Source organism: Podarcis filfolensis (assembly GCF_964270895.1).
Source record: "Podarcis filfolensis genome assembly, chromosome: 8".
Classification (NCBI taxonomy): Eukaryota; Metazoa; Chordata; class Lepidosauria; order Squamata; family Lacertidae; genus Podarcis; species Podarcis filfolensis.
Window position 1 is genome coordinate 17,768,667 of NC_139611.1, and position 13,762 is coordinate 17,782,428.

General features: G+C 47.7%; 1 protein-coding gene across 15 annotated transcripts in view; it reads left to right on the forward strand.

Moving 5' to 3' along the window:
* SAMD11 (sterile alpha motif domain containing 11) overlaps nt 1–13,762 on the forward strand; it is a 317,484-nt gene that overhangs the window by 286,390 nt on the left and 17,332 nt on the right. For all 15 annotated transcript variants that reach the window (XM_083628579.1, XM_083628580.1, XM_083628571.1 and 12 more), the window contains 3 exons: nt 4,258–4,373; nt 5,888–5,966; nt 7,711–8,408. In XM_083628579.1, the coding sequence (XP_083484705.1) occupies nt 4,258–4,373; nt 5,888–5,966; nt 7,711–8,408 (893 nt within the window). The remainder of the gene's footprint in view (nt 1–4,257; nt 4,374–5,887; nt 5,967–7,710; nt 8,409–13,762) is intronic.

The following is a 13,762-nucleotide window of genomic DNA, read 5'->3' on the forward strand; positions in this document are numbered from 1 at the left end:
TGACTTTTGTATGGCTGTGCAAACACAAGAATTACACCTGTTGCTCTGGCCCCACCCACCTCTGACATGTGGCCCCCGGGTTTCCTACAAGAGAGTGTACAGCACTGCAGCTTTAATCACTAGAATCCTCTCCCCCCCCCCCAAAGTACATTATTTGGTGTTGAGAAACATCCATAAGCTACTAATGATTGAAGAGAGAGCCTGTGCTACTTTTGTGTAATGAGCCGGTGCTGGTTTGGAGGGGGAGACAAGCAGGGTACGGCTCTGGACCCATGCTCATCTCCCGGGGGAAGGAAACACATTTCATGCTTGCTGGCTCCTTGTCATCTTTCAAGCAAATTTTGCCCTTTTAAAAATAAATGGCTGTTCCCAGTTGAGAAAAACCCAACATTCCGAAATCGCTGTGGCTTCCCGGGCTTATTAGCTAAAAGATTGTTAGCCATAGATGTTTTGTCCAGTGGGGAGTTTAGCTGGTTACACTGGCGTTAGCCATGAGAATGTAACTGGAACCTTCCATCCTGTTCTCACAGTGGCCAACCAGGTGCCTCTTCGGGAAAACCCTCAAACAGGACCTGAGCTCAAGAGCAGCTCTTGTGATTCAAAGCAGCTGGTATTCGGGGTAGATTACCTCCAGCTGTGGAGGCGGGACATAGCCATTGCAGCTAGTCAAATGGCTCCCTTGAGTGTGCTCTGAAAGCCCATGTGTGGAAGGAAGCCAAGGGGAGCTGCCTGGTCTTTTTTGCCAGGGTGGGAATCCTGTGGCCCTCCAGATGCTGTTGAACACCAACTCCCATCAGCTCCAGCCAGCATGGCCAGGGATGATGGGAGCAGTTTGCTCCCATGTTTATGCTGTCTGGATGGGAGACTGCGCAATGCCACTGTGAACTGTTCCAGCAAACACCTGAGAATACAATGCATAGAACAAATGCATGGCAGTTGAGAGGGTTGTTTGGGCCATTGGGAGAAGAGTGATGAGCTCCCTGAGTATTTGTTTTTTTTTTTTTTTTTAAATAATATTTATTGAAGTTTCCAAAATACAGAAAGAGAAGAAAAGAAATTATGAAGATACATTCAGAACCTTATTTTCAAACATCCACTTTCTGGGACTCCCCCCTTCCCCCACCCCTACCGTATTCCCCTTTCATATTGTTGTTTCCACAAGTTCTGTTTCTGATTTAAAGCACACTTTATATACCCCATTGTTCAAATTTAAATTTATACAAACCTTATGCAACACCCTTGATAAAAAAAAGCAAAAGATCTCTCCCCATAGCCCGCCCCCTTTTCTTTCCACAATGTCCCCCTTTTTTCCCATTAAAGTAAAAGCACACAGAATAAAAGTATAAAAAAAATAAGAAATATATTAGAAAAAAAAAAACCAATTCAGAAAATAGTTGCAAGCCTTTGGATTCTAATTCTCCCTCCCCTTCCCCGGTTTAATTTCCCTTATCCTCCAATCTATGTTTCCAGCCTGGAAGTCTTAAGTCCATCAATCCCATTTTTCCCCCAACTCCTTGCAGAATTATTTCCCATTTTTAGGATTACTTTTTAAAAATTAATTCCTAAATCTTTAAAAATGTCAAATTATAAAATTCCCCCCATTGTTCTTTCAAGGTTATAGTCCAGCTTCCTCTTGTTCCGCTGCTAAAACTTTCTTATTCAGAAGTTTAGTAACTCTACATGGGTTGTTGTTATTCAGGAACAAAAACTTGCGTTCAGTCCCTTCCTTCTTCAGTAAAGTATTCTGTTGTCTCCTTTTAGTCTAAACACCCTGTAGACGAGATTCAGTTTCAGTTTTGCAGCTTTCCCAGGAGATAACCAGTTCTGTGAAATTCCGAAGTGTTGTATTTTTCCCGGCTTACGCCCATCTTTGTAATGTCCCGAAGCTCCTCTAGGGGGGTTGTTGTGACTTTGTTTCCAAAAATCCGATTGTTCTCCGTATTTTCGCCATTTTGTATTCAAGTCTTAACAAATTATATCAAGTTGTAACAAATTTGACCAGCCAGGTCCTTGTAATAAAATCCTCTTTAAAATTCCGACTTTGACAGCTACTTTGACAGCTGTCAAAATCACCGGCTCTTTTCACCAGGCTCACTCCTCAATCGCCCCGGTTCCCAGGGAGGGGGGTGCATTTTCCTTCTCCTTCAATTCTTCCTCCAGCACAATTCTTGTACTTTCCCATCATGGAATTCTTGATTTTAGCAAAGATACCGTTCTTTTTGGGCCTTGGCTTCCCAATCCTTGTTTTAAAATGTCTACAATAGGGAGGGGGACTGACTTCCTTTTTAGATCCCCCCCCGCTCGTCTCAAATCCAAAAAATTTTTCTTCTTTTAAACCCGATTTCCAATTTACTCACGGGTTGTTGTTAAAAGTCCAAATTCTCAATGGAAGAAGTCAGCGCTCTCCGCCGGATGGCATGCGGCTTCGCTCGGCAGGGATGGCAGAGGACTCAAAGCACCACGCTTCTCCCCGGCACCCGATCCGTAGCCTTTAAAAAGGCTCCTTCACGAGTCGGGAGGGCGCTAGCGGTGCTAGCCGAGTCTCCAAGTCCACGGCCCCCGTGGCCGTGGTTTCTAAGGGTCCCCGCATCGCCGGTGCGGTAAAACCCAGCCCCTGCCGAGCCGGCTCCCTCCGGAGCTCGGAGGGAGTCCGCCATTCGGCGATGGCGCCAACCCGGAAGTGAGCTCCCTGAGTATTTGGACCAGTAAGAGAATGTCTCCTAGTCAAGACTTGTCCAAACAGTATACCAAGGGAGCTTAATTCACCTTACAGGTGTTTTACAACAGGTACAGTAGGATCCCTGGCCCATGTTCAGCTCTCGGCCCACCAGGGGGTCCAGTTTGGCCTGTGAGGTAATTCCCTCCCCCTTACCATACCTGCCAATCAATCAGCTGACATAGGCTGGAGGGCAGGGTTCATTCCTGCTGGGTGCTGCTCCAACACTCTGTTCATCGCAGGGAACATGAAGGCAAAGCAGACCTTTTCCCCACCACCACCCTGTGGGTCACATTTGACAGGTGAGCGGGACCTCCCAACCTATCAGTCAAATGACATCATACTGGTATTGGATGATTGGCAGGTGGGTGTCCCCGCCCACCTGTCTAAGTTAGAGGAGCAGAATGATAAGATGTAGGCCACTGGGCCAAAAGAGGTTCCCCACTCCTGCTTTTCAAGGAAGGGTGAGAAATTTAAACTCCACTTTGTGTTTTCATATGTTTGTCCCCGCCTCTCCTGGTTAAGCTCACCAGTTCACTGTGGGTTGCTTAGCATGCCCCTGTGTTTCTGTGCTGAGCCAGGAACATGTCAAAACTGTATAGCTTCTACAGATTTGGTCAAGGCCACATCCACACCCTACATTCAAAGCACAACCATGCCACATTAAACAGCCATGGCTACATCACCCAAAGAATTCTGGGAGTTGTAGTTTGTTAGGGGTGCTGAGAGTTGTGAGGAGACACCTGTTCTTCTCCCAGAGCTACACTTTTCCTAATGATTAAACTATGGGTAGACAAACTAAGGCCTGGGGACTGGATCCAGCCCAGTTGCCTTCTAAATCTGGCCCATGGACTGTCCGGGAATCAGCATGTTTTTACATGAGTAGAATGTGTCCTTTTATTTAAAATGCATCTCTGGGTTATTTGCGGGGCCTGCCTGGTATTTTTACATGAGTAGAATGTGTGCTTTTATTTAAAATGCATCTCTGAGTTATTTGCGGGGCCTGCCTGGTATTTTTACATGAGTAGAATGTGTGCTTTTATTTAAAATGCATCTCTGGGTTATTTGTGGGGCCTGCCTGGTGTTTTTCCATGAGTAGAATGTGTCCTTTTATTTAAAATGCATCTCTGAGTTATTTGCGGGGCCTGCCTGGTATTTTTACATGAGTAGAATGTGTGCTTTTATTTAAAATGCATCTCTGGGTTATTTGTGGGGCATAGGAATTCGTTCATTTCCCCCAAAAAAATATAGCCTGGCCCCCCACAAGGTCTGAGGGACAGTGGACCAGCCACCTGCTGAAAAAGTTTGTTGTCAACAGTAGTTGAACAGACAGTCCCTCTTCCCAGGGAGCTCTTAAGACTGTGAGGGGAAGAGGGGCCTCCTCATAACTCAGCACCCTTAACTACAGGTCCTCCCAGGATCCTTTGAGGGGAGCCATAGCTGTTTAAAGTGATGGTGTGGATGCGGCCCAACACTCCTCCCTCCCCACACACAAGTAAAGTGCTTAACTTCCCTCTGCTTTGTGTTGTTTTTCCCTTTAGGGAGATGTCCCATCCACCCCCTCTTCTGTCGCCTCAGAACGCTCCTCACATTGCATTAGGCCCGCACTTGAGACCCCCCTTTTTAGGAGTACCTTCGGCCTTGTGTCAGACGCCAGGTGAGTGTTCCTGTCTGTGCCGAGGATTATGCCATGCAGCAAAATGTTCAAGGAGCGAGGGAGGTGTGCTGTTTTGGTGTTCTTCCTTTAGCAATGGACAAATCTGTCCATTTCAGTTTTCTCTGGTTTTGTATCCCAACTCAAGATGGACCTGGTGAAATCATTGGACCTAAGTCGTGGCCACCAATTTCAGTTGGTCTCCTGTTGAGTCGGACTGGCAGTGGCTACAACCTTCCATCTCCCACTTTTTTCAGTTCTAATTTCAGTCTTTCATGTCAGTTTGCAATATTTTTCTCTTTTTTTTAAAAAAAAAGTCCTCATGAAAATTTGTCAGCATTTTTGTGTGCAACTGTGCTAACTATATACGCATTCTTTGTATGTGCTTTTGCCTAGCACACGCGTTTTTGTATCTATATATTTTCGCTAATATATTCATTTTCATTCAGATGTTCGCTTAATATATGTGCCTTTGTGTATATTACTTGTCTGGAGAACTGCATTGCAAAAATTCAGAGAGGTACGGATTTCGAAGCACAGCTGCCTGTGTGATATTTTTGGAATTGTAAATTAAGTAGTTTCCAATTTCCCCCCCGTCATCCTTCATAGTCAGAAGGCATAGTGTAGAGGTGAAGTGCATGCTTTTGAATGCAAACAATCCAAGGTGCTAGCCCCTTGCATCCCCAACAGGATATTAGGGAGCAGGGCTGAGAGAGGCCTAGGAACAGGACTGAATCCTCATAAGGCTGGATTTGAGTGCAGTGGTTCAGGGTTCTAGAGTGGGGGGAGATCAAAGACCTGTTACTATTTCTGCTGCAGGGTCTCTGTGCCTAGCGTCCTAGCACATCCAGTCAGCATGAAAAGGAGAGCTTTTTAGCCACTGAGAAGAAGTCTTCTAATCCTTTGTGCTGATTTGGAGCTAGTCAGAGTGAAAGGAGTTGAGTAAGCCAGTGAAGATTGACTCCTAGGGTCATTCTGGAGAAGGCATTTCGGAAGAACACCAGGGAATTGTTGTTCAATATGCTCCAAAGTAGGGTTTCCCAGATTTGGGTCTTTAGCTGTTTTTGGACTACAATTAACATCATGCCTGACCTCTGGTCCTGCTAGCTAGGGATGATGGGAGCTGTAGTCCAAAAACAAGTGGAGACACAAGTTTGGGAAACTTCTCCGAAGCTAAGCAGTTAGGGACACTGCAAACAAGGGGCTTCAGTTTCAAGGGAAGGGTGAGCAAATTTTATTATGTGAAATGGAACTTTGGGGGAAACACAATTCAAGTCACTCCGAAAGAAGTCATTGGAACACTCCAAATCATTTGTCCATGTATATGCACAGAAAATAATAGATCTAGCTGAAATGCAGCAGAAGGAGATCAGCATTAGTTGTTGCAATGCACCCCTAATTATTATTATTGATTGACTATTGTGAAGGGATGGTACACTTCTGAAATTAACACTACCATAGTATTTCTGAACAACCATGCATTTGTGTTAACCTCCGGATCTTTCCCCTCCCCACAGGTTACGGGTTTCTACAGCCAGCCCAAGCGGAGATGTTTGCACGACAACAAGAGATGCTGAGGAAGCAGAACCTTGCCAGGTTAGAAGCACACAGTTGATGCAGATGGGCCCCAGCTCAGTGGGAGAGCATCCTCTCTACGTGTAGACAGTCCCAAGTTTAATCCCTGGTATCTCCAGGTTAGGTCAGGAGAGACCCCAGCCTGGAGAGCTGCTACCAGTTGGTGTAGACAGTACTGAGTTAAATGGGCCAGTGGCCTGACTTAGGTGTCAGAAGGGAAGGGTTGTAGTTCAGTGGTAGATCAGTTGTTTTGCATGCAGAAGGGTCCCAGGCTCAAGCCCTGGCAGTTCCATGTATGGCTGAAAAGCACCCCCTCCCTGGCACCCAGGAGAGCCAGTGCCGGTCAGTGTAGACAGTAAGTGGACCAAGGATCTGACTCTATGTAAGGCAGCTTGGGGGGGGGGAGAAGAAGGAGGCCCACTCCCTTTCTTCTAGCTCAGGGGTAGGCAACCTAAGGCCTGGGGGCCGGAATCGGCCCAATCGCCTTCGACCCATGAATCAGCGTGTTTTTACATGAGTAGAATGTGTCCTTTTATTTAAAATGCATCTGTGGGTTATTTGTGGGGCATAGGAATTTGTTCATTTCCACCCAAAAAAATATATTCCAGCCCACCACATGGTCTGAGGGATGGTGGACCGGCCCATGGCTGAAAAAGGTTGCTGACCCCTATTCTAGCTAGAGCTGTGGGAGGTGGGGGCCTTGGCCATGAATTCATCCCTGATCTCCCATGCATATCCTTTGAGAAGGAGAGATTAGCTGGTACGCTTCATTGAGCCAAAGAGTTGGAGGCCGTGCCAGACACGTTTATCATCGTTCCCTTCCAAGGGCTCTCTCCCAGACAACCTCCCTTCCCTTTAAGGGGGAGAGATGGGAGGCTGGGGAATCTCCCTGGGATGTGGGAGTTTTGGAAAGCATTGCAATTTGCCTGGCAGTGCCCCCCCCTCCCTCTTTGTTTTCAACAGGTTAGACTCCAGCTTCCCCTTTCCAATTGGAAGCAGGGAGAGGGGGAAGCAGAACTACCTGGGTGATGCAAGGATGTCGGGGTGGGAAAATATTGCCGGAAAGGGAGATGGATAAAACTCGCTTCCAAGGGTTGGTAGACCCATTGAAAATAATGGATGTGACTCAGTTGGGCCCATTAATTTCAGTGGGTCTGTTCTGACCCACCCAATACGCATTGCTGAACCACTGCTATTGGTTTTGTGTTCTGTTGTTTGTTGTATACTGCCTTTCATCCGAAGAATGCAGGGTAGACCACAACATAAAAATACAAGTGAGAACACAAAATACATAATAAAACAAAAACAAACCAATAACACCCCCCAAACACATTTAAAAAGCCATAGAATGTTAATCAGCCCAAGACCTGGTTTTTGCCTGGCGCCTGAAAATATGTTTCGAAGGCGCCAGGCAAGCCTCCCTGGAGAGAGCTGGGGAGCCACTGCAGAAAAGGCCCCGGTTCTTGTGTTGCCAACCGCCAGACCTCTTATGGAGGAGGCACATGAAGAAGGGCCTCAGATGATGTAGTGCTTTGAATTTGTGCAAGTATCACACTCCATTTGTATTCAGATGGATCCCTCCCCTTCCCTCAACAACCCTGCAAGGTAGATCACTTTCACACCCCATTTTAATTGTGGGACACTGCAATTTGGAGACAGGAGGGGGTAGTTTATTCACAGCTGCAAGGCAGAGAGGTAGGACTCTGACCCTGAGCCTCTCAGTTCCTCCCAAACCCATCTCACCCATTTGCCTTCATCCATTTAGGCTTGAGATGTCTGCAGAGATCATCCGCCAGAAGGAGTTGGAGAACCTCCACCGCCAGCGGCTCCTGGCCAGCGACCCGATGAGCTTGCACCCGGGCCTGCCGCCGGACCACCCAGCCCTGCGCAACGTCCACGACATTCCCGAGGGGCACCCGCTCCGCGACGAGCTCTCGCGGAGGAACGCCATGTTGGTGCTCCGCCATAATAACACCCCACTCCTGTCGCTCAACCATGGGGTCCCCAGCGCCTCCACCACCCCGCCCAAGGAACAAGGGAGTCGGAGGGGGAGCCGGAAGTCCACACACCACCGGGCCGAGGCACCTGGCCAGAGCGAATCCAAAGAGCTGTCCGAGAGCCGCCCCCCTGATGGCAACGACGAGGAGATGAAGGACTCTGAGAGCGATGCCGACGTGAGCGAGGAGAAGCTGGACAGCACAAAGGCCGAGAGCAGCAGCCTGGCTGGCGAGCTGAAGGAATGCAAAGAGGCAGCAAAAGCCTGCGATGGTGCCAAGGAACTGGGTGATTTATCTGCCAGCCAGAGCGCCCCCTGCAGCTCCTCCAGCGCCGAGTCGCCCAGCCACCTCCTCGGCCCAGTCATCAACAAAACTGAGGCAAAATACCTCCCACCGGCCTCACTCCCACCTCCGCAGCCGCTGCCATTTGGCTTTCCATACACCATGAGCCCCTATTTCCACACAGGTAGGTGGCGGCAACAGTTGTCTGTGGAATTGGTACATTTAAGAACGCTAGCAGACGTTGGGAGTGTGCAGAATTTTCAGGTGGAGTGTGCCTTCGTTTGCAGAATTTGGTTCACAGCCATACCATGTGCATTTGCACTCCTTTAAAATTCATGACTCCCCTTACAGAATCCTGGGAACTGTAGTCTGATAAAGGTGCTGAGCTTCACTGACTTCCCAATTCCCAGCACCATTAATAAACTACAGTTCCCAGAATTGTCCGTAGTTGCTAAAAGTGGGGGGGAAATGCTTTAAATATATTGTGTGGATATGGCCTTGGATTCTGGATTTGGAGGGGGCGCTGTGGAGAACCCCTTCTCTCTCCCTTCTTTTAACATGACAACACCCACCAGCCCAGTATTTCCACTTTCTTAAAGAGTCTCTGACTACGCATAAGCTGTGATTCTGCTCTGGCCAAGAAAGGTGATCTGATACACGTTTAAATTAAAGAGGAGCAGGCCTCTATTTCCTTCTGATTTGTTTGGTTATAAGAACCTTTTTTCTCATACAGTATTACTGTTGTTTTTCTTTTCTTTCCTTCTTATTGTTTAATTGTTTCTGACGGTGGCATTGTGACATATTTGGGCTCTGTAAATCCTGCCTTTTGCCTGTATGGCTGTGTTTTTAATTCATGGAGGATACGTCTATCAATGACTACCAGCCACAATGGCTACGCTCTGCCTCTGGAGTTGGAGGCAGTAATGGCTCTAAATACCAGTTGCTGGAAACCGCAGGTGCGGCGAAAGTGCTCTTGCACTTGGGTTCTGCTTGCAGGTTTCCCACAATGCACCTCCAGTTGCCCACTGTGAGAACAGGAAGCTGGAGTAGATGGGCCATTGGCCTGATCCAGGAGGGCTCTTCCTACATTTTAGGTTTTTTTATTTGGTTGTTCTTAATGGCTTTTAATGTAAGTCCCTTTGGGTCACTCTCTAAGAAAAGGGACTTAACAAATAATAACAGCAATGAGCTTTCCAGGCCCTTTGGACAGGCTGACTTCCACCCAATTCTACACCCTCCTACCTGTGAGGTGCTAAAAAGTGTTGTTAAATGTTATAATTTATTTAATATGTGCTGATTTTTGTACTGGGCAGGGGGGAGACCATTTGTATCTTTTGCTGGTGGGAGAGAGATACCTTGGGCCAGCTTTGTGACCCTGAACATCTCTTTGGATATTATATTTCAGGACCTAGCTGAGTTGAGTTGAGTTGATAGTTGTATTCCGCTTTTCCAACAACAAATGTTGAAAGCTGCTCACAATAGCATTTAAAACAAAAAAACATTGCAAACACTGTAATATCAAACACAATAGCATATAAAGCAAACAACAGCAAATTCATCAACACAATGAATACTGTTCAGTAACATATGAAGCTGCCTTGGTCCATCTATCTCAGTGTTACCTATACTGACTGGCAGCAGCTCTCATGATTTCAGGCAGGGGACCTTCTTAACCCTACCTGGAGATGCCAGGGACTGAACCCGGGGGCTGGTGCATGCAAAGCAGATGCTCTGGCTGCTGGGCTTACAGCCCTTTTGTTCCAGAATCCCTCCTAATGTCCGCTGTTGTTTGTGTGTGCATCCAGCTCTAGTTGATGCTTGGCAGGTGAGGTGTGGTTGAGTGGGTTGCAATGCGATTTCATTCCCCTTTTGGTCTTGCAAGGTCAGCCTGGCCTTGCTTGGAAAACCCTCCTCCAGGACAGATGTTGATAAATTGCTGGGCAGGCGACAAGAAAAGGACCTGCAAAAATGATTACGGGCTTTTCAGGATTTGGAAAGGATAGGTAAAGGTGTTGTTGTTAAGATATATATACTGCCCTTCATCAAAAGATCTCAGGGCTGTTCACAAGGCATGACATAAGTATAGTTGAGCTGGATTGCGGGGGGCACCTTTTTAGTCCTATCAGAATGCTTCTTAACCATCTCAGTATTTGCACCCATGGTATTTTGTGTGCACAATTGCCTTTGGAACTTTCCCCTGGAGTAAGGAGCACTTGTACACCTCCCAGGCATGGGCCTTCCCGTGTTTCACTGTGCACATATTGTCTTCTTAATGGCAGCTGTTCTGGCTTAGGTTGATGAGAGTTGTAGTCCAAAACAGCTGGAGGGCACCAGATTGGGGAATGTCATTTCGTGTGAATGAGTGCCGCCATAACGCGAGCTGAAACTTTCAGGCTTGTTTTCGAAGCCTCTGCTTTTCCTTTCTCCTGTTTGCTACCTAGCATGTTCAGCCAGGGAAAGAAAGAGGGAACATGAACTGAAGTGGGTTGGTGGGGGAGGGGGAGGAGGAGGGAGCTGCTTTGGGGAGAAGAGATGGAGGCTATGCAAGCCACTTGGGTGATGGAGCCGTCCTCCTTTCAAGAGGAGCTCATCGGGTCAAGGCAAGCCCGCCGGCACTCGCCACCAAAGGCGGGGCAGAAAGGAGTGATTTCTTCCTGACAGATGGTTGGGTGTGATGGAATATCCCCAGCCACCTCAACAGATGAGGCGGCTTGGCAAGAGCGTTTCCTTACTGGCTGATTAAAAGGGAAATGTGGGTTTTTAAGAGCGTGCAGAGCAGGGCATGGGTCCCAGATGGGCAGGGGCGAGTGAGAGGAGGTGCTTCTCCAAGCCCTGATGTAGCTTTTTCTTGGCCATATTAGTTCCTGTAACCCCTCCACTGTGTTTTCAAAGCGTGTTTCAGCTGGGGGGCTTTGAATGCCTATTTGTGATTTGGGTGTTCCTGGTTTCTCCTTTTTGGTGTACCACGAGGCTTGTGGAGCTGGGACATAGGGCAGGAAAACAACTGCTGCTAGAACTGTAGCTCAGTCTGATGTCCACACCAGGCATTTAAAGCGCATTACTTCCCCCCACCCAAAAAAAAAAAAAAAACCCAAACTTGTCAAGGGTGCTGGAAATTGTATTTCTGTGAGTGTTGTTGTTGTTTAGTCATTAGTTGTTGTTTAGTCTGACTCTTCGTGACCCCATGAACCAGAGCATGCCAGGCGCTCCTGTCTTCCACTGCCTCCCGCAGTTTAGTCAAACTCATGCTGGTAGCTTCAGGAACACTGTCCAGCCATCTCGTCCTCTGTCGTCCCCTTCTCCTTGTGCCCTCCGTCTTTCCCAACATCAGGGTCTTTTCCATGGAGTCTTCTCTTCTCATGAGGTGGCCAAAGTATTGGAGCCTCAGCTTCACGATCTGTCCTTCTAGTGAGCACTCAGGGCTGATTTCCTTCGGAATGGATAGGTTTGATCTTCTTGCAGTCCATGGGAGTCTCAAGAGTCTCCTCCAGTCCCATAATTCAAAAGCATCCATTCTTCGGCGATCAGCCTTCTTTATGGTCCAGCTCTCACTTCCAGACATCACTACTGGGAAAACCATAGCTTTAACTATACGGACCTTTGTGGGCAAGGTGATGTCTCTGCTTTTTTCTGTGAGTACTAAGCTACAATTCCCAGAATTCTTTGGAGGAAGCCATGCACTTTAAATGTATGGTGTGGAGAAAAAACCAGCATGGTAATTGTTACTAGGGCAGAGCTTGGGCTCATTCATGGACACTTGTTTCCTCAACATTCTTATATATCTTCACAGCACCCATGTGAGGTAGGTTATGCTGGGCCAAGCTGGGAAGTGCGGAAAAACAGTGATGGGTTAAGTGACGGAAGACTGAAATGGCACATAGAATCATAGTCCAAGCCCCTGCATTGCAGGAATCTCCACTAAAGCATCCATGACACATAGCCATCCAACCTCTGCTTTAAAAAACTTAAGAAAGGAGAATCCACCACCTCTTATGGGAGTCTGTTTTACTGTCCAACAGCTCTTGCCATCAGAAAGGTGGGCCTGATGTTTAGTCAGAGTCTCCTGTCTTGTAACTTGAATCCTGGCCTCTGGAGTAGGAGAAAACAAGCTTGCTCCATCTTCCATGTGACACCCCTTAAGACAGGCTTCCTCAACCTCGGCCCTCCAGATGTTTTTGGCCTACAACTCCCATGATCCCTAGCTAGCAGGACCAGTGGTCAGGGATGATGGGAATTGTAGTCTCAAAACATCTGGAGGGCCGAGGTTGAGGAAGCCTGCCTTAAGATGTTTGAAGATGGCTATTGTGCACAGAGTATTTTCTTTTCAGCAGAATGGTTTTTGTGTTTGTTCTGGTGAGAGTTACAATGAAACTTCGCATGCTCAGAAGTTTTAGGTTTTTCTCATCATTAACAAAACCTAATATTGTAATAAATTGATAAGGGTTGCACCCACTGAAGTTAACGGACATGACTAGCTTTGGTCCATTAATTTCAGAAAGTCTTAAGCTTAATAGGGCTCATCTAGATACAGTTTTTAAAAAGATGCCGCAAGACTAATTTTGTGATACCTTATTTGATGTGTTGCTTTGAGGAGGGGGGCGGGATAACAGAATCATAGAATTTTAGAGTTGGAAGGGACCTTGGGGGACATCTAGTCCCACCCCCTGCAATGCAATAAGGAAGAGGTTCCTTATTTTGGGCCCCCAAAGCGCTTTCATCCAGCCTTGCTCCTTGGGCCTATTCCTTCACTCTTGATTCTCTACATTTCCCTGAATCTGCCACTGTGTCCATTGAAAAAGGTTTGTGCACAGGGTGGTAAGGCAGTTCTATCACTGGTGACTTGTTCACACATGCAAGCCAACTCTTCTTGGGGAGGCAGAGCAGAGATGCAGTATCTTCAGGTTGGGCTGGGAGAGATCTGTGTCTGAAACCCTGGAGAGCCGCTGCCAGTCAGTGTAGACGGTACTGCTGTAGGCAGACCGATGGTCTGACTCAGTAGAAACCTGCTTTCTGTGTTCATAATGATGCATTCCCCAAGAGACAAAGTGCGCGTGTGAGTCGTGTGTGTGTGTGTGTACACATTGCCTTGCCTTCGTGCCGGGGATGAAAGCTAGATAATGCAAGAAGGAAGATCCAGATAGCGGCTGACGGGAAGATGGAGGGCAGAAAGGGGAAAGGGTAGAGATTTAATATCCGCAAATGATCCAGGAGGCTCTGAACGAGGCTGGCTGCTTTCCAGGGAGGGGGAACAGTGGTGGTGTTGGAGCAGGCTGGGGGGGGGACGAGCCAGGGGGGGGAGGCTGGCTCCTCTGGCACTTTGGAGGCGCAGAGCCATTTTCTATCCCCAGTGACAGAAAATTAACGACACGGCAGTCGATTGCCGGGTCAATTCCCCAAGCTGCCTTATGAAAACCCCAGCCGCTGCCAAAATGACCTCATCTCGTTTCAGCTGCGCACCTCTTCTCTCATACACCGCCCCCCCCCTCGCCCACTTGCCCGCCGGCCGGCCCCGTCCTCTGGAAAAGGTGAAGGATGGAG